The sequence below is a fragment of the Apodemus sylvaticus genome, chromosome 10 (assembly GCF_947179515.1).
Source record: "Apodemus sylvaticus chromosome 10, mApoSyl1.1, whole genome shotgun sequence".
In the NCBI taxonomy this organism is placed as follows: domain Eukaryota; kingdom Metazoa; phylum Chordata; class Mammalia; order Rodentia; family Muridae; genus Apodemus; species Apodemus sylvaticus.
This window is the reverse complement of record NC_067481.1, coordinates 3,312,170-3,338,315: the sequence shown is the minus strand read 5'-3', so window position 1 is coordinate 3,338,315 and position 26,146 is coordinate 3,312,170. Positions and strand designations below refer to the sequence as shown.

The 26,146-nt window shown below is 51.7% G+C and overlaps 1 protein-coding gene across 3 annotated transcripts in view; it reads right to left on the bottom strand.

Moving 5' to 3' along the window:
* Positions 1–1,363: 1,363 nt before the first annotated feature.
* Positions 1,364–26,146, bottom strand: part of Tbc1d16 (TBC1 domain family member 16) — an 84,080-nt gene continuing 59,297 nt past the window's right edge. Inside the window, exons 4-12 of one of the 3 annotated variants that reach the window (XM_052195871.1) lie at positions 13,223–13,384; positions 12,248–12,395; positions 11,170–11,337; positions 10,547–10,695; positions 9,544–9,678; positions 8,574–8,760; positions 5,578–5,757; positions 3,109–3,255; positions 1,364–2,092 (exon numbers count right to left, since the gene is read on the bottom strand). In XM_052195871.1, coding sequence (XP_052051831.1) covers positions 1,844–2,092; positions 3,109–3,255; positions 5,578–5,757; positions 8,574–8,760; positions 9,544–9,678; positions 10,547–10,695; positions 11,170–11,337; positions 12,248–12,395; positions 13,223–13,384 — 1,525 coding nt within the window. In that variant the 3' untranslated portion in view covers positions 1,364–1,843. The remainder of the gene's footprint in view (positions 2,093–3,108; positions 3,256–5,577; positions 5,758–8,573; positions 8,761–9,543; positions 9,679–10,546; positions 10,696–11,169; positions 11,338–12,247; positions 12,396–13,222; positions 13,385–26,146) is intronic. The other 2 variants (XM_052195873.1, XM_052195874.1) reach the window with 2 other exon arrangements.

Genomic DNA, 26,146 nt, shown 5'->3' with positions numbered 1-26,146 from the left:
CAGCAGTTCCACTTGCTTTGACCTTAGCATGGTTAGCAAGTGGGGTATCCACTTGTAAGAAACACCGCCCTACCATCTGCCTCTACAGTCATGGGGTGGCCTAAGACCCAGAGGCCAGTGCTGTCTCACACCCATATACCTACCCACGGGGATTTCAGAGATGGTGACAACGCCAGAAGTGATGAGCCAAACCATCAGTCCCGGGGTCTGTGCCTGCCAGGTACACAAAGTTCTAGGTCACTAGGCTCTGCCCTGTATTTCTGTTACTGGGGTGACAGGCAGTGGATATACCTGTTTGTGGACCTAGCTTCCAGAAAGGGTCAGAAGCCAGTATAGAAAGCAATTCGGATGAAAGACCACTCCCGGGACTGCACTGCTGCTCACAACGCACAGTACCCCCCAAGATCAGGACAACCTCTTCCAAAGGCTCTTTCTAGAAGGACCTACATTCTCAGAAGTGCCTGCAGAGGGGGAATGAGCTCATGGAGAAAGGAGGTCTATAAGAGGCCACGCCCCTCTTACTCTGAAGCTCCACCCCCTCATTCCGAGCCTCTCCCTTATTCAGTCCCCTCATTCTGAGGCCCGCCCCTCTCACTTTGAGGCTCCACCCCCTAGTTCTGAGGCTCTACCCCTCATTCTGAGGCCTTGCCCCCTCTTATTCTGAGGCTCCTCCCTCTAGTTCTGAGGCCCTGCCCCTCTCATTCTGGTCAACGTGGCACCGCCCGCAGCACCACTCTCAGTGAGAAAAGCCAAAAAGCAGGGCACCTCCACCGACCTTGCTACCTGCACCCACTGTGAGGATTCAGTGGAGGCATCCAGGCTCCTTGCTTGCACCAGCTTTTGGGACACCGGCTAGGAATGCTCTGGAACACACCTTTATCCAACCACAATCCTCAGCTTTGGAGGACGAAGCGTGGGCGTGGCCTTTTCCTTCTTAAGAGGAAGAGCACCCCGGTGATGCTTAGATAGGGCTACACCACGGAACAGAAGTCCCCTGGGTCATGCACAGTGACAGGGGTACCTCCCCAGCCGTGTCAGATGCCTTTTTCTTGGCTGGGGAGTTAGATACTCCCCCTTCCCGGGGACCAAGTATTCAGAGGACCTTGTGGTTCCGCACACCACACCCATCAACCCATTCAGGCCCCAGTGGGTTGCTGTTTCTGCTAGAGAAGACACACCTTAGATCTTCAGGGGAGGACCCCAGGGGAGGGTGCATATGACACTTGTCTCCCAGGCTGTTCCTCTGGCTCCAGGTAGGCGTGTCCTTCCATACATAGCAGGCCACAGACCACTCATGTGGACACTGTGAAGCCCAACAAGGCCCAAACACCTGCCCTCACAAGCTTTTCCTCCCCCACCCCCCTCCCTCCCTCCCTCCCTTCCTCCCTTTCCTTTCGTTTTTGGACAGGCATCTTCATGCCAGTCTTGCAGCTGTGACCAAGACACAGTGCAAGCGTGCTTGGCTCACTCAGACAGCAGTCCTGAGCCTCTGTGTCCCTTGGCACTGGGGTATGGACGAGGCCTTTTCTAGACTCTGTCTTGCCCACGGCTTTCGGAGAGACTCCTGGCCTCTGCTGGAACCCCCAGCCAGTCAGCCAGCAGCCTGCATTCCAGGGGCTGGCCAGACATCCTGGGCTAGCTTTTCAGGAGCTGAATTCTCAGGACAGCTGATACCTGCTGTCAGTTCAGTTCTAGAGCCCAGTTTTGTCATCATGACAAGGTTCCCTTCACCCTGGCAGGAGGCCCTTGTGTCCTCTCCATGTCTGCCCCCTCCCCCTCCCACTTGCCCAGGACCTCCTGGAGGGCCCCATGCCCACGGTCAAGGTCAAGGGCAGGGGCTTTCCTATCTTCGGAAACCAAAGGCCTCCCGTGGTGCCTTTGGGCCTTTCTTGCCTTCTCTTGGGGGCTTGGGTGATGGCATCTCCACTGTGCCCCCATAGGGACAGCTCTCTGAGCCTGGGTGGTGGCCGGCACACTCCACAGCTGGCATGTACCCGCTGTCCCACATGCCTGTCCCACACAGCTTACACAGGTCATGGAGGCTGCAGGGAATCCGTGGCAGAAGACGGAACTGGTACAGGAGACTCCTGGCCTGCAGAGAGAGGTCAAGGGGCTAATGGGGCTGAAAGGCCATCGGGATACAAGAGACCAGTGGAACACTGCGGAAGCAAGGGCCACGCCCCTGAACTTACTATGTGGGGATAGAATAGTGCCCTGGGTCTCCATTGGCTGCCAAGAGGGGACCATGAGATACCTGGGCAGTTTAAGACACAGAGTTCCCAGATGATATAAATGTACACCGATGACAGAGCCACACAGCCCTTCCTGTCCCGTTATAACCCCCCCCCCTGGATAGTTAAAGGCTCCTACACTCTGTCCATGCTTCTCAGAGTTATCATTGGCCCCTGAAAAGTCTGTCTGGGTAGCCAGTGCACTGATGCGTCCAAGAACCCCTTCTTGTCCCCAAGAACCAGCAGAGGCCTGGACCCAAAGGACTGCCAGCTAGACCATGGGAAGCGAGAGGTGGCCAGCTTCAGGGTCACTTTTCATCCAGCCACGGATGAGCTACAGTCTCCCCAGGCTTTGTCTCCTCATGGAAGGAGGCGTTCACACACCGTAGCAAGTCAAAGAGGTCATGTCCCGTGATGACCCTCTGAGGACCATGGGGACAAAGTAGAGACACGGCAGGCCCACCGGGCTGAGGAGGCAGCAGCAGGTGCCAATCACACGGACTTGGTAGAGAAAGCCCAACGGGCTCTGCACTATGGTGGTGGTGGGGGTACCTGTGTGCAAAGGTGGAGCTCTGTGATATGGGAGGGACTCTACATGCAAGCTGAGCTCATGCGCTGGGCAGCGTTCTGTGGTGTGGACAGGGCTCGGTGGGCAGAGGCGGGTCTGTGAGGTATGGGTGGGGTTCTGTGTGCAGGGCTGGGTCCTTAAGGTAAGGACAAGGCTTTACATGTAGGGCTGGGTCTGTGAGGTGTATCAGGATGCTCAACAGGAAGTTCCTAGAACCCCCGTCCTTCCTCTACCATCTTGCTCACCCCTCCCTCCATGTGCCCCACCTATGTGCAGGGCGGGCCTGACAGGCCAGGCCGGGGCGCCCACCTTCCTGAGCACCAGCTCTCCACTCATGTGCATGGCCAGGTTTCCGAAGTGCAGGAGCATCTGATCCGTGGCCAGCTGCTGCTCGATGACATCATCCCCGTAGATGGCGACGATGGCCACACAGATGAACAGGTGGAAGTAGTCCGTCTGTGGGGACAGAGAGAACGTGTCAGGCTGGCTCAGGCTACCTGCGTCTGGGCCTGTGCTCGCAGGCCCCTGCTCTAGGAAACTACACCACCCCATCGTCCCCCACCTGAAGACAGGACCAGTGTTGGCAGCTACATCTGGAGTTTCTGTGACATACTAATGGATGATAATAGTGCCACCACGTGGCTGTTGGCGCTCTCTTGGGGGGTGTCTTCGAGGATGGCAAAGCACGCCCTCCTCCCTAGCCTGAGCTCACCACAGGGTCTCATCCGCAGGGGTCTTGAGGGTGCTCTGTGTGTGTGTGTGTGTGTGTGTGTGCACATGCGCGCACGTGCGCATGCAAAGGATTAACCAGACTGATTCCTGAAGACTGGAGGATAGACCACCAACATGGAAGAAGTTCTGGCAGCTGGCTTCCTGGCGGTGTGTCCCTCTGTATCAGCCAAGCATCCCCAGCTAGCATGGGCCCCACTCTACGGCTGGTAGCTGAGTATTTGGGAAGACCCCTACTAAGTGACTGCTTAGGGGTCCTGTGGAGGGCTGCTACCATCCTGCTGGCCTTCTTTCCAGATACCCACAGTCCCTGCCCGCCTTTCTTTAGGGCCACCTTGTGGTGCCTGGCCAGGTGGCAGGCAGTCACGATGACGGGCTCTCCAGCCTGGACACTTGAAAGTGCTCAATCCTGAAGTAGAAAAAGGATGGGGTTGGGGTATGGGTCTAGGAAGTCCTGTTGAGTATCCTGATGGCACCATGTAGCCTGTCATCTCCCAACCAGACCAGCAGTGTGCAGAGGTGTGGGTGCTGGAGTCCCCAGCAATTCCCCCTAGCTCTGCAGGAGTGGAGGGAGTGTGATACACGTTCTGCAGAGACTGGGGCAGAGCACAGGGCAAGCCCAGCTCCGGGGCACAGCAGTAAGCCGCAGTAAGCAGAGGACTATGACGTCCTCCCTTTAGGAGGCAGCGGCTCCCCTCTGGAGCCCGTCCACTGCCCACCTGCCTTTCCCCTCCTCCTAACCTCAGCTGCAGTTGTGACCACAGATCCCCACATCTGAAGGCAGCAGGAACTGGCTTCGTGGGTTTTGAACGACATGGCAGCCAACGGGGCTATTGAGGAGTGGGTACTGCCAACAGCCTCGGGATGGGTGGGGGACTTCTTCATGACCCAGCTGCCTTCCGGGCCTCTCAGTGTATCTATCTATCTAGAACAGTCTTAAGCTCAGGATGTACTGGCTGGTGGACTGATGTTGCAGGTGACAGGAGAGAGACTTGGGCGTGTGTTTCTCAGCTGGGGGTTGAAGTAGATTCGGACAGAGCTGCACCCTTGACACACGATGGTACTGATGTTTGTGTGTGCAAGTGTGTGTGTGTGTGTGCACGCACATGTGTGCATGTACACAACATCAGGCAGAAGACAGAGCCTCTCACTGGGACCCGGAGCTCAGGCATCAGGCTGCACTGACTGGCTAGTGAGCTCTGGTGAGTCGCCTGTGTCTGCTTCCTCTGGGGTTATGGGCGTGCACCAGCTTCTTTCGAGACAGGTTTGCACTGTGCAGCCTTGACTTTCCTGGAACTCATACACACACACAAAAAAAATCTGTCTGCCTCTCAAACACTGGGATTAAAGGTGTGCGCTGCCACACCTGGCACACCTGCTTTAAAAAAAAAAAAAACATGGATTCAGACATTCTGACGTAGATCTGCAAGCTTGCAGGGCAAGAGCTTACCACTGAGTAATCTCCAGCCTTTGGTATTACCGTGTTTAAGACCCATGAAGTCAAGTGACTTGTCTACTCTCTTACTGATGGCTTGGGTATTGAAGCCATGTGGCAGTCAGCCCTGTGGTCAGAGAGGAGTTGACAGAAGAGACACTGGCCATGTGAACACAGGTGGATGCCCGCATCACTAACCCAGGATCTCTCTGACACTGTGGGAAGGCAGGAGCTCAGGGTGGCCCAGCAGTCCCAGAGGGCAGGGCGGGGCAGGGCAGCAGCAGCCACAGCATGTGTGGGCACACATCCTGGGCTGCCTAACTGTCCTGCGGTGCTGATGTCCCTCCCACTGGCTGACCGTGACAGAAGGGAGTTCAGCCCAGGATGCGGTAACAAGCACGTGGGCCAGCAATTTACATGGATTTCAATTACATGGGAGGTGAGGTCTGAAGCCAGCTGCACGGGCCTGGAAATAGTAGCTCTGAGAGTGAGAGGCTGTGGTGTGGTGAGTGGGTGGAGCAAGGAGGAAGAGACCTCCACACAAGAGAGGAGGTCTGGGGTGATCCCTTGACCCTCCCTTCCCAACACTCAGGGGTGGCACCTGCACCGCTCACCTGGTAGTGGGCCCAGCAGGCCTCCCAGATGCGCAGGGCCTCGGCCTCGGGAAACTCCCGCTTGAAGCAGAGCAGGAGCCAGCGGTGGCAGAAGAGCATCTGGAGGCCGTCCTCACCCAAGGACACCAGGTGCTGATAGAAGCGCTGCTGTGTTAGCCGGAGCAGCTCCCGCAGGTACAGCTGGGGCGGGAGAGTGGAGGGGGCGTCACCCAGGCGCTGGACAAGCCTGCCTATCGGGGCTAGAAAGAGGACTGACTACTCAGAACACCTTCAACTCCAAAAGCACAGACAGGAAGTCTCTGTGTCTGCCAAACACATCAGCCAGCCACTATGTCCGCCCACTACTGGACCCTCTTCCTCCTCCCCTATGTGTGTGTGTGTGTGTGTGTGTGTATGTGTGTGTGTGTGCACACGAATGTATGCATTCGTGTGATACTGCGTGTCTTCTAACAGTTTATACTGCATGTCTTTTAACAGTTTACCTTATTTTATTTTTTAAGACTTACAGTATTATTTTAAAATTTGAACCGATTTATTTTGTGTGTGTGAGCGATCTGCCCGCCCGTCTATGCAGCACAGAACTGCCTGGTGTTCAAAGAGGCCAGAAGAGGGGGTCGGATCCCCTAGAACTGGAGTTATAGACGGTTGGGAACCACCATACAGGTCTTGGGATCCAAATCCAGCCCTCAGCAAGAGCAGTTGGTGCTCTTAACCACTGAGCTGTCTCTTCAGACCTTATTTTATTATTTTAAATTACGTGTGTAGTCTGTGCACATGACTTCAGGCAGCCGGGGAGGCCAGAGGAGTTAGATCTCTCTGAAACTGGGGTTACAGGCAATACCTGCCCGGTGTAAGTACTCAGAATCAAGCCCAGGCCCTCTGCAAGAGCAGTAGATGATATTAACCTCAGGGCCAGCCTGAGATGGAGTCACTCACTGAGCTAACTTGCCGATTAGCCCGCCTGGGCAGCAAGCTCCAAGGATCTACCTGTGTGAACTTCCCCAATACACACCCAGCATTTTACCTGAGTTCTGGGGATCTGGGCTCGGGTCCAAATGCTTGTACAACAGGCACTCTGCTGTCTGAGTCATCCCCCAGCCTCCACCACTGGAACCTCCCTCACACCTGTCTTCCAGTTCATCTTAGATTTAAAGATATTCTAGACAGAGACTATGGCATAGCCCCAGGCGCAGTATGATCTCCTGGGTGGTCAAAGAGGCTGACTCAGTGTGAAGTCATCCCCCAGCCTCAGTCGACCCCCAGGGGCTGTTTCTAACTTATGCTTGACCAGGCGGGTGAGTTCCTTCCATCCCACCATGGTCCAGCAACTCACAGAGCTGATTATGGGAGAGTAGATGTCTGAGTTTCAAGACCCTGGATTCCTGTGTGTCGGGTCACCAGGTTGCATGGGACTTGACTACAGAGGCTATTTCTGGCAGCACCGGGTGGGAGCTGCCGACTTCACTGACGCCACTAGAAAACCAGTCTCCAGCAGCTAATGACTCACTGGCCATGTGCCGCCAGGCTGTAGAATGATGGCGTCAGACCCTGTAATTGCCTCCCTGGGTACCGTGGAAACCTGACATCACAGGCCTGTACGATGTGATGCGGCGGCAGGGGGTAGGGGGGATGGGGGGGTGGGGGGATGGGAGTGGTTGGTGCCTGGTTAGGGTCAGAGCTGCTGAGCACAGCAGGGCCTCAGGACTGCCTCTCTCCAAAGTAAGCACACTGTCCTTCCCGGTGCCTGAAGTTGTGTGACTCTGGAGTCCAGGAGTCCTTCCCGATGGGCCAGGATCTCCAGTTTGTGGCCCATGGAAGGTCAAGGCCACCGTATGGCTGATAGCTCTCTAATGGATGTCCAGTCTGCACAACTGCCAGGATGCCCCGTGGCCCCTGCTGCCAGCTGTCTCCCTCACACCTCTGCCATGATCAGCCCTCTGTTCCCAGTGGCTGATCTATGGGACATGTTTTTCGCCCTCCCTCAGCTCTGTCCTCACAGCATGAGGTACAGCACATCCAGCAAGAGTTCACTGATCATGATTAGCCAAAACCCTCGCTTTCCCGGAGGCACCAGTGTTTGAGGTCTGACCCATATGCAATAGACACAGCCATGGAGGGGGGCACCTGGGACTCCTGTCTCCAGGGTCCAGTGCCTTCTGTTCATACATTCATTCTGTCAGCTTATCAGCTTCCAGACTAGGCCATCTGCAGGAGGGAGAGCAGGCTACCTACATCCAGGACCTGGAACTGGGCAGAAGCTTGACACAAGTGCAGGTGTGTTGCAGTGACAAAGATCTAGTCCCCGTCACCTGGTGCTGCCTTGTTTGTGTGCAGCTGATCTCCGTGGGGGAGGACCTGTAGCCAGTGTCAGCTGAGTCTCACAGAAAGGTCAGCCTTTGGGAGCAGAGATGTGAGGCTTGCCTGCTCATGTGCCATTGCACAAAGACACCCTGACTGTCTGCATCGGGCTCTGCTAGTCACACAAACCTGAACCAGGTAGCAAACCTTATCGAGGAGGCTGGATTAACAGTCCTGCAGGAAGGCGGGAAGCCACCAGGGCAAGACCTTGAACAGCTGTCCTCTGGTGTTTTAGGAGGAATGGATTAGAGACTGACTCAGACCCAAACGAACATCTCCTATAGGTGACTAGCTGGCCCTTCCCAGAAGGCCCATGCCCTGTCAGCAGAGATCCTGGTTTTCTGCTGACCTCTAGCCCCCCTGATAACATGGCTGCATCTCACCATCAAGATTCATGGAGCAACAGGAGGCAGTGTGCTATCTCTCTGAGACCTTCAGGGCACAGACTCACATGCACACACACACACACTCACACACACACTCACACACATGCACACATGTGCACACAGATGTAAACATACATACACATATACACAAGCACAAATATAGTCATGCCCTCATATGCACACAGTGATACACATGCATATGTACACACACACACACACACACACACACACACACACAGTTTCACGCCTCACCAGCTGCCTCTCCATGTCCTCGTCCCGTGGAGAGCTGACAAAGATGGTGTTCTGCATCAAACCCACGAAGCACCAGAAGGTGTCCGATTCATCCAGGACCTCAGCCAGGATGGGCGCCACCAGATCCGACATGCCCTGTGAGTAGCCCATAGCTGGGTTGTACACAGCGTAGTTCAGCAGGATCCTCCTGGTGGGGCAGTGGGGAGCAGAGGTGGCTTGAGCCAGCCCACCCTTGCGGTCTCCACCAAGGCCTGTTGTGACAGTGCTGGGTCCCTCCTTCATCTTGGCGTCAGGGGAGGCAGGCAGCCAGTGGCAGGGGCCACAAGCCCTATCTCAAAAATATGGGGTATTGGCTGGGTGGGGCATACACGCCTTTAATCCCAGCACTTGGTAGGCAGTATAGTCTCTTTGATTTTGAGGCCAGCCTGATCTACAGAGTTCCAGGATAGCCAGAGCTACACAGAGAAACGCAAAGTCTACGTTCTGAGGGAAGGTAGTGAGTGGGACAAGTGATGACAACCACTCGCTGGGGCTGGACACAGCAGAGGTGGCACAGGAATGCGGGGGTGACTTTCTTAATTGTCCACTGGCGGATGTATTTATTGGCCGTTAATTTTGTGCAGTTACTTGCCAGGCTGCAGCAGAGTATAAAAGGACAGCAGCTCTGGCTGTGCCTGGTGTTGCGACCGTGCATCCACTGCGGAGACAAGAAGGGCTGCGGAACGGTGTCCTTAGTAAACAGGGACACGCAAGGAGAGGGACTGGGGGCTTTGCTGGTGCTGTCAGATAGGACTGGGTGGCCACACAAGGTTCAGAAGCTGAGAGCTCTGCTGAAGTATCTGTGGGTTCCCTGTACTAAGCCTGGGTGGGGCACTGCACAGCAGACAGTGTGTGTGTGTGTGTGTGTGTGTGTGTGTGTGTGTGTGTGTGTGTGAAGGAGAGTTACAGGGATGCCAGAGTCACCACGTACCTCATGCTCTCCACGTTTGGATTGTCCTCCCCTCGGAAGAACTGGTTGTTCCTATCTGTCCGAACCACATCTTTGTCCACAGTGAACTGCACATTACGCCAGAAGGCTCTGTGCTCCTCAGGAGTCATGGAGAGCCTGTGAGGCAGACAGCACAATCCTGAGGTCAGCTATGGAAGGGGGATGCCCGGAGTACCAGAGAGAGGGAAATACAGCAGTCTGTTTGGACCTGGAGTAGCTGCACAATCCGGGAAACAGAAGCCTGTGCTCTGCTGAGCTCCAGCCTCTGTTGCTAGGGCTATGAGCAGTCAACCCTTCAGCTCCCAACAGGGTGTGTATGTGTGTGTGTGTGTGTGTGTGGTGTGACATGTATTTGTGTGCATGCACATGTATGTGTGTATACATGTGTGTGTGTGCATGTGTGGTGTGTGTGTTTGTGTGCATGCACTGACCCTCTTGCTCCCAACAGGATATGTGCATGTGTGTGCATACATGTGTGGTGTGTGTTTGTGTAAGTGTACACATGTGCATGTACTGTCAGCACTGACCCTCATGCTCCCAATAGGGTATGCACATGTGTGTGCATGCGCGTACATGCATATATGTGCATGTGTGTGTACATGTATATGTGTGTAGGGGGAGTGTATTCAAGGCTATCCTCATTTTAACTCATCTAACAGGTCTACCCCTCAGAGGAGAGCTGACTGCAGCCTGTGGGTCAAACCCATGTGGAGGCAACCTTCAGCCTCTGAAGTCGGGCTTCCAGCCTGGCTGTACTTGGCAAACATTGGCCCCTAGTTAAGTCTGTTAAACACAAATTCTAAAACTCCTGGCATGTGAACTAAGGAGCCTAGACCAAGGTGCTGAGGGTGCCATGTAGTGACTGCCCTTATCCTGCCAATGGTGCTGGCTCTTAGGAGACTCTAAGAAACCATGGTTCATAAAATACAAGGTCAGCGGTGAATTCCCACCGAGATTTGAAGGGACTTCTGGGGCCCCGACACACCTCTTCTGCTGGATAGCTGCGTATTCCTTTCGCTTCTGCGACCGAAGTGCCTCGCGTTCCTCAGACGTGGACTCGTGGCTATAATAGTGCAGCAGGAAAGGCCAGACCTCCCCCCGGATCGACACATCAATGCCACCAAAGAAAATGGCCTGGAGGAAGCAGTACAAATTGAGGGGGTGTGGGGGGAAAGAGTATAAAACAGGGCAGCTCAAAGAACCCCCAAATCCTCAGAGAAGGGTGTTGTGGGTCCTTTGGTGAGCCTCGATTCAGACCCCGGCAATTTGCACATGTTTACAAGGGGAAAGGGCTGGAGAAGCATTCCCATACAGGAGACAAACTGGCTCATTTCAATGTCAAAGCCCCCCCGGGGCGGCTCTCTGAGATCAACACGCTGTTCTCACGTCATGGACTAATCCTGGGGGTTTCAATACAGAAGAGTCTGCAGGGCCCACATGGGATCCCCAAACTCTGCAATTGTCTTTTCAATGAAGCTGTATCGGGGCCTCGGACAGAACCTGACGCAGGGGACTGGCCCTCCGGAGGTGATGGCTGGCCACCCACCCTCCATCCCTGCTGCCTGACTAAAGGGCTCTGTGGAGGCTGGCCAGGCGCCCCCTCCATACCTGCCGTAGCTTGTATTCCTCCTCCACCTGGCCCAGGTCGTTCAGGTGGTTGAGCCAGGCGGACACGTCCAGCCTCCGGTACAGGCTCTCCTCTGGGTGGATTTCCGAGGACGGCAGCTTGGGCCTTCGGATGGAGAACTGCATGCACGTCCTCTCATCCGTGACCTGCTGGACGGGTGGGAGGGACCTGGTGGAGAGCAGGTCTCAGAGCTTGGGCTTTTGAAGCCTGAGAGGCTGTTCCCAGGATGTCAAAGCCACTCTCTCCTCTTGGAGGAGGGGTGGCGCTGTCTATGCACACAACTCCTAAATGGCAAGTGTAATTAGACACAATTAAAATGAAAATACCTTCACCCTAAAATCTCTCTCCCTTTGCAACTCACAGCCTCCACTGCCCCCATCCCCTTCCTGCCCCAGCCGCAAAGAAAACCAGAATTAATACCCCTCACAGTCCAACTTCCCTCTGCCAGGGAAAGTCTGCAATAGATTCCATTCGATCGGCCACATACAAAGGCCCGCTGTTTGGGCGAGCAGAGAGCCAGACTGTCAGATTGTCTCCATGCACAGTCACGAGACCAGGGCGAAACCACAGCTGACATTTAATTCAAAAATCAAAGGTTGCTCATTGCAGGGGGGGCATCTGCCACCATCGTAATAAGAGGAGCCAGCAGGAGGCTCTACGGGAGGGTGGAGCTGTAAAGTCAGCCCCGGTTCTAATATGCACATGCAGTATCTCAAACAGGTGATTAAGAGGCTCTTATTACCTCTGTATGCAGATTGAGCAAAATATGGCAGAAAGCCTCGTGAAAACAGGGGTCTCCAAATGCTCAAAGTGACCTCCAGAAAGGCCTGGCGCAGCCTTCAAACCCCAAGCACACTGATGTCAACCACTTTGAACCACAGATGGCCAAATGACATACTCCTCGGAGGGGAACCCCCAGAGTCAGACCACCACTCCCCTCTCCCCTCCAGGAAGGTGCATTGGGACAATCCTGGACCCTTGGGGTTGGCATCCCGAGAGAGGCGCTTCCATCCCCTCACGGCAACCCACCACGTCCTGCCCCACTGTCGGCTGGGCTACCTGGTCCCTGAGGTGTGTCTCCGTGCAGAATTTCCATTGCTGGAACACCTCGGAGAGCTTGTCCAGGCCACCGTGGTGGAAGTGAAAGATCTTGTACTGGCTTTCTCGGCTGGCCACCACCAGCTGGCCACTGGTGCAAGCCTCGTCACTGAAGAAGGGCCATGGGGCAGGGGAGGGGTGAACGCATTAACACAGGTTTTGATTTCCGAGTTTAATCAGAGCCCGCTGTCAGCCACCTCAGGCAGGAAACAGCCGGTCCCGAGGGAGTCTGGCTGCTTGTGTGGGGAGCAGAGTCAACAAAACTCAAGCACCCCGTCTACCTAGGAAGCAAAGCAGCTGCATCCAGTGGACCCCTGGCACGCCCACCCACCATTCCTGAACTGTCCTGGAGACCTGGAGGAGTGTGTTAGGGCCCGCTTGCTGAATGGAGACCTCAACCCCAGAAGGGGTTTCTCAAACCTCCTCTAATCTCATGGCTGGATCAAAAGAGGACAGAGGAGAAGTTCTCCCAAAATCTCCTTCAAGACTGTCCGCCCCCCAACCACCTTAGCACCCTCAGGGGAAGGCTGGAATATGGGTGTGGGGTTCCTATGGATACTCTTGGTCTGTGATGACTTGGGCTGATGTGGGAAACCATAGTCAAGAGGTTGTGACAGAGGTTTATGAAGGAAAAGCCACCTAGGAGGCCCCTGCTGGTGTCAGCTGTACAAATGATCTGTGGAGCCCGGAAGCGCAGCAGTCCGCAGCATCCGCCTGCCACGCTTTCTTTCCTGAAGGCCACCCTTTGCCTGGATGAGCAGGGTGCTGGGTAGCCTCGGGTGGGAAACTGCTAGCATTGGCTAGACCAGTTGCAGGCCTCTACTGCACACGAGACTGGAAATGCACAACGACTGTGTGTGCCCCCCGACATGTGTACTTATACATACATTCATACATACATACATACATGTGCACATCCGTGCTTCAGAATCTTACCTGAAGAAGAGCCGCAGGGAGCGCATGTGGCCCAGGTCCACCCGGAACACACCGCAGATCTGCTCCAGAGCACATCCTCGCTGCGGCTCATCCCAGCGAGGCGTCTGCAGGAGGCCATTGCTGTCAGGGAAGCGCAGGTTGGTATCGGAGCTGGAGGGGGAGCTGGTGGAGGAGGAGGTGTGAGGATCTCATATTTCTGTGCTATGCTATCCCAGGAAAGGATGGGGAGGGGACGCGTAACATACACCCTAGGCTTAAATACAGAGAACACGATGGAACAGGCCCTGTGGAAACCGCGACCCAGATGTCAGTAAACGAGCCATTGAGAGAGCAGATCCCAGCACTCTTCAAGAACTATGATACTCTGGTTTGAATGGAAAAGCATTTTTTGTTTGATTGTAGTTTTTTCATGAGCAGACTCCACAGTACCTTAATACAGGTAGCAGGTTGTCAGGACGGCTCAAGTCCCCTCCTGGGTGACCTAAGGCAAGTTACCAGGCCTCTCTGAGCTTTAAATCTTACTTATAAAACCGAGGTAGCAACAGAACATGTGTGAACTGAGCAACTGTGAAGCCCTGGGGCCTGTGTGGGGCCGCTGCCTGTTGGTCTTGGACAGGATGTGGCTTCCACATAGGCTTAGATTTCTTCTGTTTCTCAAGGACAATGGTTATTGGAGGAAACACAGGGGTACTAACTAGTTAGTCAGTTATTAACTGACTGACTAATATAACCAACTTAACTAAGATTAACTATAAGCATCCCTAATGACTTGTGGACGTGGGCTTGGCCACTTCCCACGTGCTGTGGGGAGAGAGTGTGTAAAGGTAAACATTGGGGCTCTTCCTCCATCCCTCGGCGACCCAGGAGCTCCCTGACTGGACAGACTGGCTGCCCAGCACAGGTTCCAGGGTTCCTCGTGCCCGTTTTCCCCAGCACCATGGAAACAGTGCATGTCAAAGGGCCTGTTATTGTTTGTTTGTTTATTCTTCTTCCATACATCACAAGCCGACCAAACCTCTACCCATCCCTTTCCCACAGATCCACTCCTCTTCCGGTTCCCTTCAGAAAAGAGCAGGCTTCCCAGGGATCTCAACCAAACACAGCAAAACAAGTCACGATAAGGCGCAAGCCCTCACATCAAGGCTGGACGAGAGTCAACCCAGTAGGAGAAAGGGGATCCCAAAAGCAGGCAAAAGAGTCGGAGACACCCCAACTCCCACTGTAGGCGTCTACAAGCACACTAGGTGTTCTTACATAAGTGCTAGAGATCAAACCCAGCAAGCACTTTACCCGCAGAGCCCTGTGCCCAACCCTCGTGTGTTTTTATAGCACAGGATCTTATTACATGAGGACTGGGATTGCCCCACTGTTCAGAAAATGAAACTAAGGCCCAGAGGGGCTATGTCATTTCCCCAAGGTCACACAGCTAGCAACTAGTGGAGCTACGCCTGGAACACGACGCTCCCTTGTCATTTCACTTCAAAAAAAAAAAATCCACCAATTATTTACATTTTCCTTTTGCAAAATATTTAATTATACAGTTTTGAGTGTCGCTGGTTAAATCCTGGAGATGCAGCAGTGGTGTTCTGCAGACAAAGCTAAAGTATCGTTTGAGCAAAGGCGAGAGCTGGTTTCTTCTGGACTGTGCTGGCTCAGCACAGCCAGCAGCCATTCTCTGCTAGCAGAGGACCCAGCGGATACCACCCAGTGAACAGCTCCCTTGGAAGCCTGAGTCTAGCTCCTTCCCTCTCAGCCATCAAGGACAAAGCAGAGCACTTCACATACCCAGAATGCCTGGCCAGCATGTGGCGTGGCTCTCCTTCCCAAGCCGTGTCAGGGGGTCATCTCAGCAGGGTCCTCCCTCAGGCCTAGGATGCGCCCTCGTCCTCCCGGGTGGACCCCGCTTCTTTCTGTACACTGTACCCCTCATCCACAGTCTAGGAGAGAGTCTGCCGAGAGCTGCTGCCTACCACATCCTGCATGCCACCGATAAGCTCTGTGCAAAGTGCCTGGGTCTGTCCTTGGCACGCTCCCTTTAATTGCTACTGGGTCACTATAACGTGCTCCAACACCATCCTCCAAACTCCCAGAAGCCCACAGAGCAGGCAGCTGAGCCAGGCCCCTGCTGGCCCCTGGGAGTCGGGAGTGTGCAGGAGGTGAGATGTTTCTGGAACACAATGGCTATGTGGGCAGGCTTCTTGCCCCGATGTCAACATGGCGGCATTCGGGAAAAGGAGAGCTAAGTGGACAGTTAAAACGTCAGCGTTTATCAGGAGCTGGCGGAGAAGAGACACACACCGTGGTGCATGAGACAATGCAGACCTCTGTATGACATCACAGAGTCGTTTGTCCCAAGCCAGAGAGCACACAACAGCAAGAGAGTGCCCTGTGCCAACTGTGGGCTTCTGTCAGTGTGGTCCGTCCGTCCGTCCGTCCGTCCGTCCGCCATCGCATGGCTCATGCTGACGCTGGGGTGTCTGGGTGCCCAAGGCCCCAAGGACACATGAGAAATTTCTGCAATGAATCTAAAAGTCTATCAAGCCAGGTGTGGTGGTGCAAGCCCACAAGGCCATGCTCCAGAAATGGAGGAAGGAGCCTGAAGTCAGCTGGGTGAGCAACACAGGGTCTGGAGGCTAACCTGGGCTATATGAGATGCTGACTCAACAAACAAAAACAAAAACAAAAACAAAAACAAAAACAAAAACAAATAAATGTATTGGGTTTTTTGTTTTGGTTTGATTTGGTTTTTGGATTTGGTTTTTTTTTTTTCGAGACAGGGTTTCTCTGTGTAGCCCTGGCTGTCCTGGAACTCACTCTGTAGACCAGGCTGGCCTCGAACTCAGAAATCCACCTGCCTCTACCTCCCAGAGTGCTGGGATTACAGGCATGTGCCGCCACCACCACCCAGCAAATGTATGTTAATAATGATAATAATAAAACAGAACAAACTGATCACATACTGCATATGCTAAAAATTAATATTGTTAATATATAAAAATGCACATAAATTATAGAAATGAATTCTACACAGGAGAGTGTCGAAAAGAAAAGACAATTTACTGGAGAATACAAAAAACTATTTTTTTTTACTATTTTTAATAGTTTTTAGTATATTTATTCATATCTAGAGTAATAAAATGAGATCAGGTATGAAAGAGGCTGTTCCGAAGGTAGGCATTAAATTGGTGGTGATTCAAAGATTATAAACTCTTAGCTGGGGCCAGAGAGATGGCTCTCAGCTCTGTATGAATACTGTTCTTACAGCAGATGCAAGCTCAGTGCCCGTCACCGGCTTCTGGCCGCTCACGACGCCCTGCCACTCCCCGTAACTCAGGGGATCGCCTGGCATCCTCCTCTGACCTCTGTGAGCATCTGTGCTCATATACAGAAATGCATAGGTAAGAATGAAAAACAAATATTTAAAATATAAACTAGGAGGGGTGGCATACGCCTGTAATTCCAAAACCTGAGAGGGAAAGGCTAAAGGATCGGGGGGTCAAGTCATCCTAGAGGGGCTGGAGAGATGGCTCAGCGGTTAAGAGCACTGACTGCTCTTCCAAAGGTCCTGAGTTCAAATCCCAGCACCCACATGGTTGACTCACAACTATCTGAAATGGGATCCGATGCCCTCTTCTGGTGTGTCTGAAGACATCTACAATGCACTCATATGTATAAAATAAATTTAAAAATTCCTACAAAAAAAGAATGTCATCTTAGAGATCAGGACAGAGCATCTGATGCCCTATCTCAGGCAAGCAAATATAATAATAATAATAATAATAATAATAATAATAATAATAATAATAAATCATCTTGGGACAGCCTAGAGGAGTGTAGCAGACTTGCCTGATATTCTCTGAATATCAATCTGGAAATAAAATGCAGAAGGCTTAACATATCTGTGTGTTCTAACCATTTTATTTCCTTTCTAGCAATTAATTCAAGGACGACATGCGTGAATTGATACAGGACATCCTATTGGCAAAATTGACAAAAACCCACAGACTAGGAACAGAGGAGACCGTTCTCAGAAGAGGAAGGAAGGACACTGTGCACACTCTACAGCTAACGTCGGACTTAGCGGAGAAGGATGGAATTGCTTCCCTCAAAAACAGGAGCTTGGGGCTGGAGAGACGGTTCAGGGGTCGGCGCTGTTTGCTCTTGCAGAGGACTGCAGTTTGGCTCCCAGCACTGGTGTCATGGCTCACAACCATCTGTAACTCCAGTTCTAGGGGATCCGACATCTCCTGACCTCCGAGGCACCAGGCATGCACATACATGGTACACAGACAAACATGTTGGCAAAACACCCGTGCACATACAATAAATAAATCTAAGAAGCTAACAACTGAAACGATATTAAAACAAACCAGGAGCTAGGTAACGGCACTGGCTTCCGCCGCCACCCTGTATCCTCCAGTACCCGGGCTCGCCTCTGCTCAAGACAGGAAGAGGAAGGGGGGCCACAAAGACGGGAGGAGAAAGCACGCAGAGGATGTGACTGTTTATATGAGGCCTCTCCGGGGAATTATAAAACAACTCCTAGAGCCAGTGAGTGAACGGAGCGAGTTTATAGGCTAGGAGGTTAATAGAGAAGAATGCTCTGCCTCCTTGAACCATCCAGACACAACCGGAAAACCGAAGAGCACATTTAACGAACACACACCAGAACTGAAGCCACGGCTGAGGGGGATGGCTCCGTGGATCAAGCCTTGCCCTGGAAGCATGGCAACCAGAGTTTGGACCCCCAGAACCCAAATAAAACCCAACTTCACCCCAGTGCTTGGGAGGTGGAGAAGGGATTCCCAGAGCAAGCTGACTGGCTGGCGGAGTAGAAGCAGGAGCTCTGGGTTCAGTGAGGGACAGGAGTCCGATGAAGGAAGACACCAGATGCAACCTCCACATACATGCACGCACACGTGCCCACATGCCATCGAACATGCATGCACACGTGCCCACATGCCATCGAACATGTACACACATGTGCCCACATGCCATCGAACACGCACACACATGTGCCCACATGTCATCGAACATGCACACACACATGCCCACATGCCATTGAACATGTACCAACAAAGAGAGATCATGGTTGAGACCTCCATGCCGAAAACACACGGTGCTGAGAGAAATCAAACGGTCAGTGCACGAGGTCACACCACATCCATGTCCTCAACGGGTATGGATCCAATGGATGTCTCCGCAAGACAAATTAAAGCCAACTCCCTCATGCCACACCCAAAAGTTAGCTCAAGATAGAGTATAGATCATAATGCAAAAGCGGCAAACCTGCAGACCTCCCCAACATCACCGCTTTTGAGCTAGTGAGATGGCCCAGAAGGTAAAGTCTCTCGCCATCGAGCCTGACATCTTGAGTTGGATCCACAGGACCCAAATGGCGGAGAGAGAACTGATTCCTGCCAATTGTCTCCACCTCCACACATGCATTGAGGCTTACGTGAACAAACACATGTACCAGGCAAACACACAAACATATAAATTAATAAATGTAATGTAAAAATATAATCCTAATATAAAACCAAAAGCTATGTATCAGTATCAGTAATCAAAGATATTCCAGCACCTGAGACCTTGCAACAGGGTAGGCAGGGTTTGGCTTACACCCTACAAACCACAAAGGTAGTAAAAGCAGAAAACTTCCTTCAAAGCATCCTCATCAAAGGAAAAAGAGAAAGAAAGAAAGGACGTCACGGCCTGGGAGAAAACACACGTCCAACTGAACTCGCGTCTTGACTATTTATAAGACACTCTAAAACAGTCTCAGTCGGCCAAGGCTGCACAGCTTTGCAATCCTGATCTTGGGGGAGGCTGAGGCAGGAGGACTGGGGTTCAAGGGCAGCCTGGGGCAAGTGGCAAGCCTCTGCTTGCCCAATCAGACACTGTGTTCCTCATGCTCTGTGGGAAGACAGTTACTTGGGCCTGTGGGTACAGTGCTCTAAGCTGAGAACCAAGACCCAGAACAACTCAGCCGAAAAGATTAACACTGTGGTGCACAGACCAGAAAAGGCACTCAGGGACAAGGCTGGCCCACAGACACACAGGCAACACAGCAAGGGCAAAATGATTACACTGAGCAAAGGAAGCCAGATCAAAACAGATCACACTCACTGTGTGATGCCATCTGCACACCAATGTACCCAAGTGACTAACCTCAAAATGACAGAAACTGAAGTATGTGTGTGTGTGTCCTGTGTATGCAGTGTGTGTGCTGTACATGTGCTGTGTGTATATGTATGGTGTGTGCAGTGTCTGTGAATGCAGTGTGTGTGTGTGGTATGTGCAGTGTGTATGGCATGCATAGTGTATATATGTGCAGTATATGTGCATGTATAGTTGTGTGGTGTGTGCATGTGGTATGTGTGCATGTGTAGTATGTGCGTATATGTGTAGTGTCTGTGTACTATCTGTGTATAATGCATGTGTGTGTGATGTGTATGTGTGCAGAGTATGTTTGCATATATGCATGTGTGTGTGGTGTATGTGGTTTGTGTGTTTGGTGTATGTGGTGTGTGCAGTGTGTGTGTGTTGCATATATGGCCTGTGTAGTGTATGTGGTGTATGTGTATGGTGTGTGTGTGTATGTGTATGTGTGTGTGTGGTCTGTGTATGGTCTGTGTGGTGTGTGATGTGTGTGTGGTGTGGTGTGTGTGTGTGTGTGTGTGTGTGTGGTGTATGTGGTGTGTATGGTGTGTGTGTGTGTGTGGTGTGTGTGGTGTGTATGGGGGGTGTGTGTGTATGGTGTGTGTGGTATGGTGTATGTGTGGTGGTGTGGGGGGTATGGTGTATGTGTGTGGTATGTGTGTGTGTGTGTGTGTGTGTGGTGTGTGGTGTGGTGTGTGTGTGTGTGTGGTGTGTAGTGTGTGGTGTGTGTGTGTGTGTGTGTGTGTGTGTGTGTGTGTGTATGCTTTTGAATATGTTTTACTGGGGACTGGACCCACATCTTTAGGCAAGCTCTGACATAGAGCTACACCCCAGCTACACCCTCTTTTTACTTTTTACTTAAGACAGGGTCTTATTGAGTTTTCCAGGCTATTTTGAAGTTTCAATCCCCCTGTCTCAGCCTCCTGAGTACCTGGGACCAGAGGCCTATCTTCCAATTTTGCTGCTGTAGTCAAAATATCACATTCCCTGAGGTAAGCTTTTTTTTTTAGATTTTTTTTTTATTTGTTTATTTGATGTATACAAGTACACTGTTGCTGTCTTTAGACACCAGAAGAGGGCATCGGATCCCATTACAGATGGTTGTGAGCCACCATGTGGTTGCTGGGAATTGAACTCAGGACCTATGGAAGAGCAGTCAGTGCTCTTAACCGCTGAGCCATCTCTCCAGCTCTCCCTTTTTTTTTAGATTTTTAAGTACGATTTTATGTGTACATGATTTTTGTCTGTATGTGCATGCACACCACATGCTTGACTCATTCCCAAAGAGGTCAGGAAAGGGCATCAGGTCACCTAGAACAGGAGTTACATCCAGTTGTGAACAGCTATATGGACACTGGGAACTGAACCTCTGTGAGAACAGCCAGGCCTTCAGCTTAGTCGTCTTTAAGAGCTGTGTTCAGAGGTGTGAAGTGAACCGCAGCACAGCACAGCCACTCTCTGCCTCCCCCGGGACACAGAGGTGCTGTCTATGAAACTCCCGGCCATTTCCCTGCCTTCTGAATCCCCTGTAACCTCATCCTGTGCTCTGTGGACGTGAACTTGGCTGGGTGGTGGATGTGGCGCACGCCCTTCTGCGACTGGAGTGTTTCACTGAGCACTCGGTCATCCAGGCTCTCCGAGGAGGAGTGACATTCCATGAAGCAGACAGACCTCCCCGTATTTGTCCGTGTGTCTGTCCACTGTGTCCCTGATGCTTCTTTGACAGGAGCACCCCCTCAAGTCTCTGCTATCTGACCTTTTGGGTACCAGCCCTGAAGAGGAATTTCTAGATCATTTTGTTTTTAGGTTTTCTGAGGAAGTGCCTCCCCATGCCTATTTCCCACAGAAGTGGGACCGGTCCTCACACCAGCCACAGTACACACGGTTCTGTGTTCTCTGCGTACCTGCCAACCCTTGTGATGCTCTAGTCTGGTTTACAACAGCCATGCAGAGCTGACAGGCCTCTCCCCCTGAAGCTTTGGGTGACTTTCCTCGGTGACACCTGCCCTCCTGCGTACTGCCTGTTTGAATACCTTTGGGGAACCGTCTCAGTTGGGGGCTTTAGAAAATCTGTATATCCCGGATATTAATCTCTTACTGAATGTGTGATTTCTAAGTTTATTTTCCTTTGTACACTCTGTGGGTTTCGTTTTTGCTTGATGTACAAACTTAAAAAAAAAACCACTTTGAATTCGATTCGCTTGCTTTCCTTTTGTGGCTTGTGTCTCTGGTGTCACTCGGTGTCACTGTTGCTAGGGTGCAGGTGAGTCATGCAGGGCAGGACCAGGCAGGGGACCAGACACGGAGGCGGTGCTTCTTGTCTGAGATGTAGTGAGGCTATACACTGATGCACACCAACACTGGCCAAAAGGCAGGCGTCGGCCATGCGAGCGTTATCAAACAGCAGTTACAATCCACTGGAACTTTTTGGATAGGGTTTTTTTTCTTATAATTTTACTTCTTTACCTTTTAATTTTTGTATAGAAGTGCTCTGCCTGCATGCATGTCTGTGCACCGCATGTACAGATAATGCCCTCAGAGGCCAGAAGAAGGCACTGGATATCCTGGAACTGGAGTTAAAGATGGTTGTCAGTTGCCCTGTGGGTACTGGGAATCAAACCCAGGTCTTAACCATTAAGCCATCTCCCCAGCCTGGATTTAAATTATTTTTAATTAGGGGTGTGTGTGTGTGTGTGTGTATGTGTGTACTGTTCACATGAATCCAGTGCCTGCTGAGGGCAAAGAGGGCATCAGTTCCCCTGGAGCTGGAGGCAGAGGTAGCCGTGAGCTGCCTGACATGGGCGCTGGGAACCAGACTTGGGTCCTGTGCCAGAGCAGGAAGGGCTTGACCTCTGATCCACTTCTCCACCCCCCAATAGCGGCTCTAGATACCCACCAATATCAGCTCAGCGTCACTACCAGATTTCCAAGCAAGGGGGATTATTTTCATATAGAGTGGCAAGGTCATAGGGCACCATACCATTAAGTTATTATAAAACATTTCATAAAAGTATTTAATAACTAGGAAAAGTGATCACAGTACACATCAAATGAAGAACGTGATATTCCACCTTACAGATTTACCCATATACATACGCTACGGGTGTTACAATAAACAGACGTGTCTAGATGGCACCATTAAGGTTTACTCTCATCTCGTTTTGTGGTTTTTTTTTTTTTTTCAGATTTCCTGACAGGCATAGTGTATCCGTCCGATTATCGAAACCACCAAGCCAACCTGCCAGACTCTTATCCTTGTTGTTTGTTCTTACATGAGCCTGAATCTCCATTTATATTAGAAAGTAAAATGATAATTCAAAAAAGAAGGAAAGGGAACCGGGCTGGCCATCCCAGCCCGGGGGCAGGGAGGGGGGAGCTGGAGGCAGGAGGGTCAGGAGTTCAAGGTCAGCCTGGCCTATGGGAGACCTTGTCTCAGATGCAAGAAGAAAGCAGAGGGAGAGTAGAGAGACACGAGCTGTCCCCAAGGCTGCCCTTCTCCAGTCCCTGAGGCTGGGCGTGGCTTGCCGGCCCTGTTCATGCACTGAAGATATCAAGAATGTCACAGGTAAATCACAGCTCGGGAGACTCTCCGCTCAGGAGAAGAGCCATTCCTGCCCAAAAGATGCATCTGTTCCGAAAGAAGACCCCAGAGAGCGCCCATTCCCTCTTCACCCTGCACACTCAGCTGAGAAATGGCCTCCGGTCACCTTGGTCACCAGTATCCCTGCCCCTTGGCCTGGTACCCACAGGCTCCACCGCCAGCCCATCCCCCTCTTCCCTCTTCTCCCATAAGTGTTTCCTGGGGTCATGGTTAGAAGTGGCCAGCAGACCCAGCTCAAAACCACTAGAGTGAATCTTCACACTTCTGGGAACCAGGAAGGGGAGGCCAAAGCATGAGCAGGGCCACACACGGTCTACAGAAATCTGGAGAAGGCTCCCTTCTGGGTGACCGAGGTACCCGGAATCCACCCAGGAAGAAAGCAATCCTGTAGCGTGTCTCAGCTGCCTTGGCACAGACACCCACAAGTTGACGCTAAAATGTACATGGAGCACGGGAGGATTTGGAAGAGCTGGGATGTGAGAACACAGGGTACCGGGATCTTCCTAAACCCAAGAACCTACAAAGGCACAGACGTCAGGATGGTGTGGTCCTGGTGTACGGGGAAACATGGATGAATGAATGAAGCGGGTCCTAGCGTCAGACATGAGACGTGTTGACGGTTGAGTGGTCCCCAAAAAAGCGCTCAATAATCCAGCAGAGGGAAGAAGAAGTGTCAACAAGTATCACTGGGCATCCCACACAGGAGAGAAAGAAATTAGGACGCATCTCACAGCACCTACCAAGATGGCTCAAACAAAGGCTGGGTAAACGCACCCCAGCAGCCTCATTAGAAAGAAAGAAAGAAAGAAAGAAAGAAAGAAAGAAAGAAAGAAAGAAAGAAAGAAAGAAAGAAAGAAAGAAAGAAAGAAAGAAAGAAAGAAAGAAAGGAAGGAAGGAAGGAAGGAAGGAAGGAAGGAAGGAAGGAAGGAAGGAAGGAAGGAAGGAAGAAAGAAAGGCAGACGTGGGAGACATGGGGTGATTCCACTTACATGAAACAGACAGACTAGCAAGTCAAGAGAGAGAAAACAGACCTGTGGGTGCTGTGGCCTGAGGAGGTGGGGACTGCGGCGACTGGTGTGGGGTTTCTCTTTGGGATGGTGGGAAGTTCTGGAATTAGATGGTAGTGAGAACTACACAGCTTCATGGATGTACCATGTGTCACGGGAGTATTCTCACACTACATAGATGCACCGTGTGCCCTGGGAATATTATCACACAATACGGATTATCTCCAACAGAGGTCCCGGGACCCCTCTCTCCTCAGTTACCTGAACTAAGATAACCTCAAAAACATTTTTCTTTATTCTACAAATACCTTCTGACAGTCTCCTTTGACCTAGGACCATGGGCATGGTGCCTATGTGATGGCTTCCTATCGATAGGGGATGAGGCGGCCACACTGACCCAGCGCCCACGTGGGCTGTTAAGTGGTAGGAGGCAGGGTTGGCTGGGACCAGCCATTTGTAAGAAGGGGTCCTGGGGATTGGAGAGCTGACAGTCCCACGAGGATTAACACATGAGGTCGTCAAGACAGGAGGATAAGCACCAGTCCCTTTAATTTGCCCTACTGTGGGATATGACCTACTGTGAGACCTGCCCCCCATGGGAACTGACACGGGTTGCTGGTGAGTCGCTCAATTCAACTCCCCTCCTGCTGTCTTGCAGAAATGACTTCAACCAGCAAGTAATTTTTACGTTAAATTGCCCTTCTGTATTTGTTACTTGACTGATATTTGCAAGTAATAAATCAATTCATTCTTTTGTGTGGTTGAAAATTCACAAAACTGGGCCACGGAGAAGGACCTGTAGATGAAAGGTTGCCATGAAATCTTTCTATCTGTAAAGTGCTGATTTTAATCCCTAGAGTTTAGTTTTAATCCCTAGAACCCACATATAGTCAGACACAACAGCACATGTCTGTAATCCCAGGGCTCCTGGGGCGGGACTGCAGGCAGACCCAAGAGACTCCCTGGAAGTCCGTGGGTCATCTAGCCTGGTGCCTGCAGTGATGAATCACCAGAGACTCTGGCTCAAACTAGGCAGAAGGCAGAGACACACATCATTGTCCATGGGTGTTCCATACTATGTGTGCATGTGCACACTCACACACACACACACACACACAAAGATTAACAAAACACTGACAAGCAGACTCACAGCCTGGTTCATGCAACCCCAAGGAACCCCTTTCTCAGTTTTCAGGTGACTATTCCCTTAAAATGCATTCCTATGATTAGACACGGCCGAAGGTCCCTTTCCACACAGTTTGTAGACACTGTCTTTACCTGGCCTCTGTCTTTATCAGAGCTGTACCCTCAGAATCAACGAAGCAGGTTCAAAGTATTTGGGAAAGGTTAAAGTGGAGCTCAGTGACAGAAAGTGTGCTTAGCGCACACAAGGCCTCATCCTCCAGCCTCTCCCTAAACATACAAAGAAATACTTTTGCACACATGTGCACTAAGCATGTACAGATTCTTTTTCTGGCCATGAGCCCTTAAACAGCACACACAGCAGGTATTCTCCGTATCTACATTCTATGAGAACCTAGGAGTCCAACTTGGATTCTAAGCAGTGTATTACTGCATATAAAGCCTCAGGCATTTGCAGATTTGGGGATCCCCGCCTGGGATCCTGGCCTCCATCCCCTGTGATATTGAAAGATGACAGGGGAGGCACTTTCTCAAATGGAGCCATTGGGTGGTTGGGTCAATTGTCTCTCTGCCTGGGTCAGCACCACCAAAGAAGGAGTGAAGACGGGCCACAGTCTGGAGACAAGATTACCTGCCAGAGAACAGGGTGGTGTCGGGTGGTCAGGTGGCGCAGCCAACAGATAGGGATTACAGGTATTATCCTGGAGTTGGAGGTATAGGGGCAACCCTGGCTTTGAGGAGTGTGGAAGGCACAAGGCATACTGGGAGTCAGAAGAGGACATGAGGGTCAATGAGTGCACCAGAGAAGGGCCCTGGGAGGCTCTCTATGTGTGAATGCATGTAGTATGTAGTGCCTGTGTAGTATGCGTGTGTTTGGTGTGTGTAGTGTATGTGTATATGTAGTGTGCATGGGTGTATGTGTTTGTGTGTGTTTATGTGTAACATCTATGTGAGTGCAGTGTGTGAATGTGTATATAGTATCTATGTATATGTAGTATACATGTGTTTGGT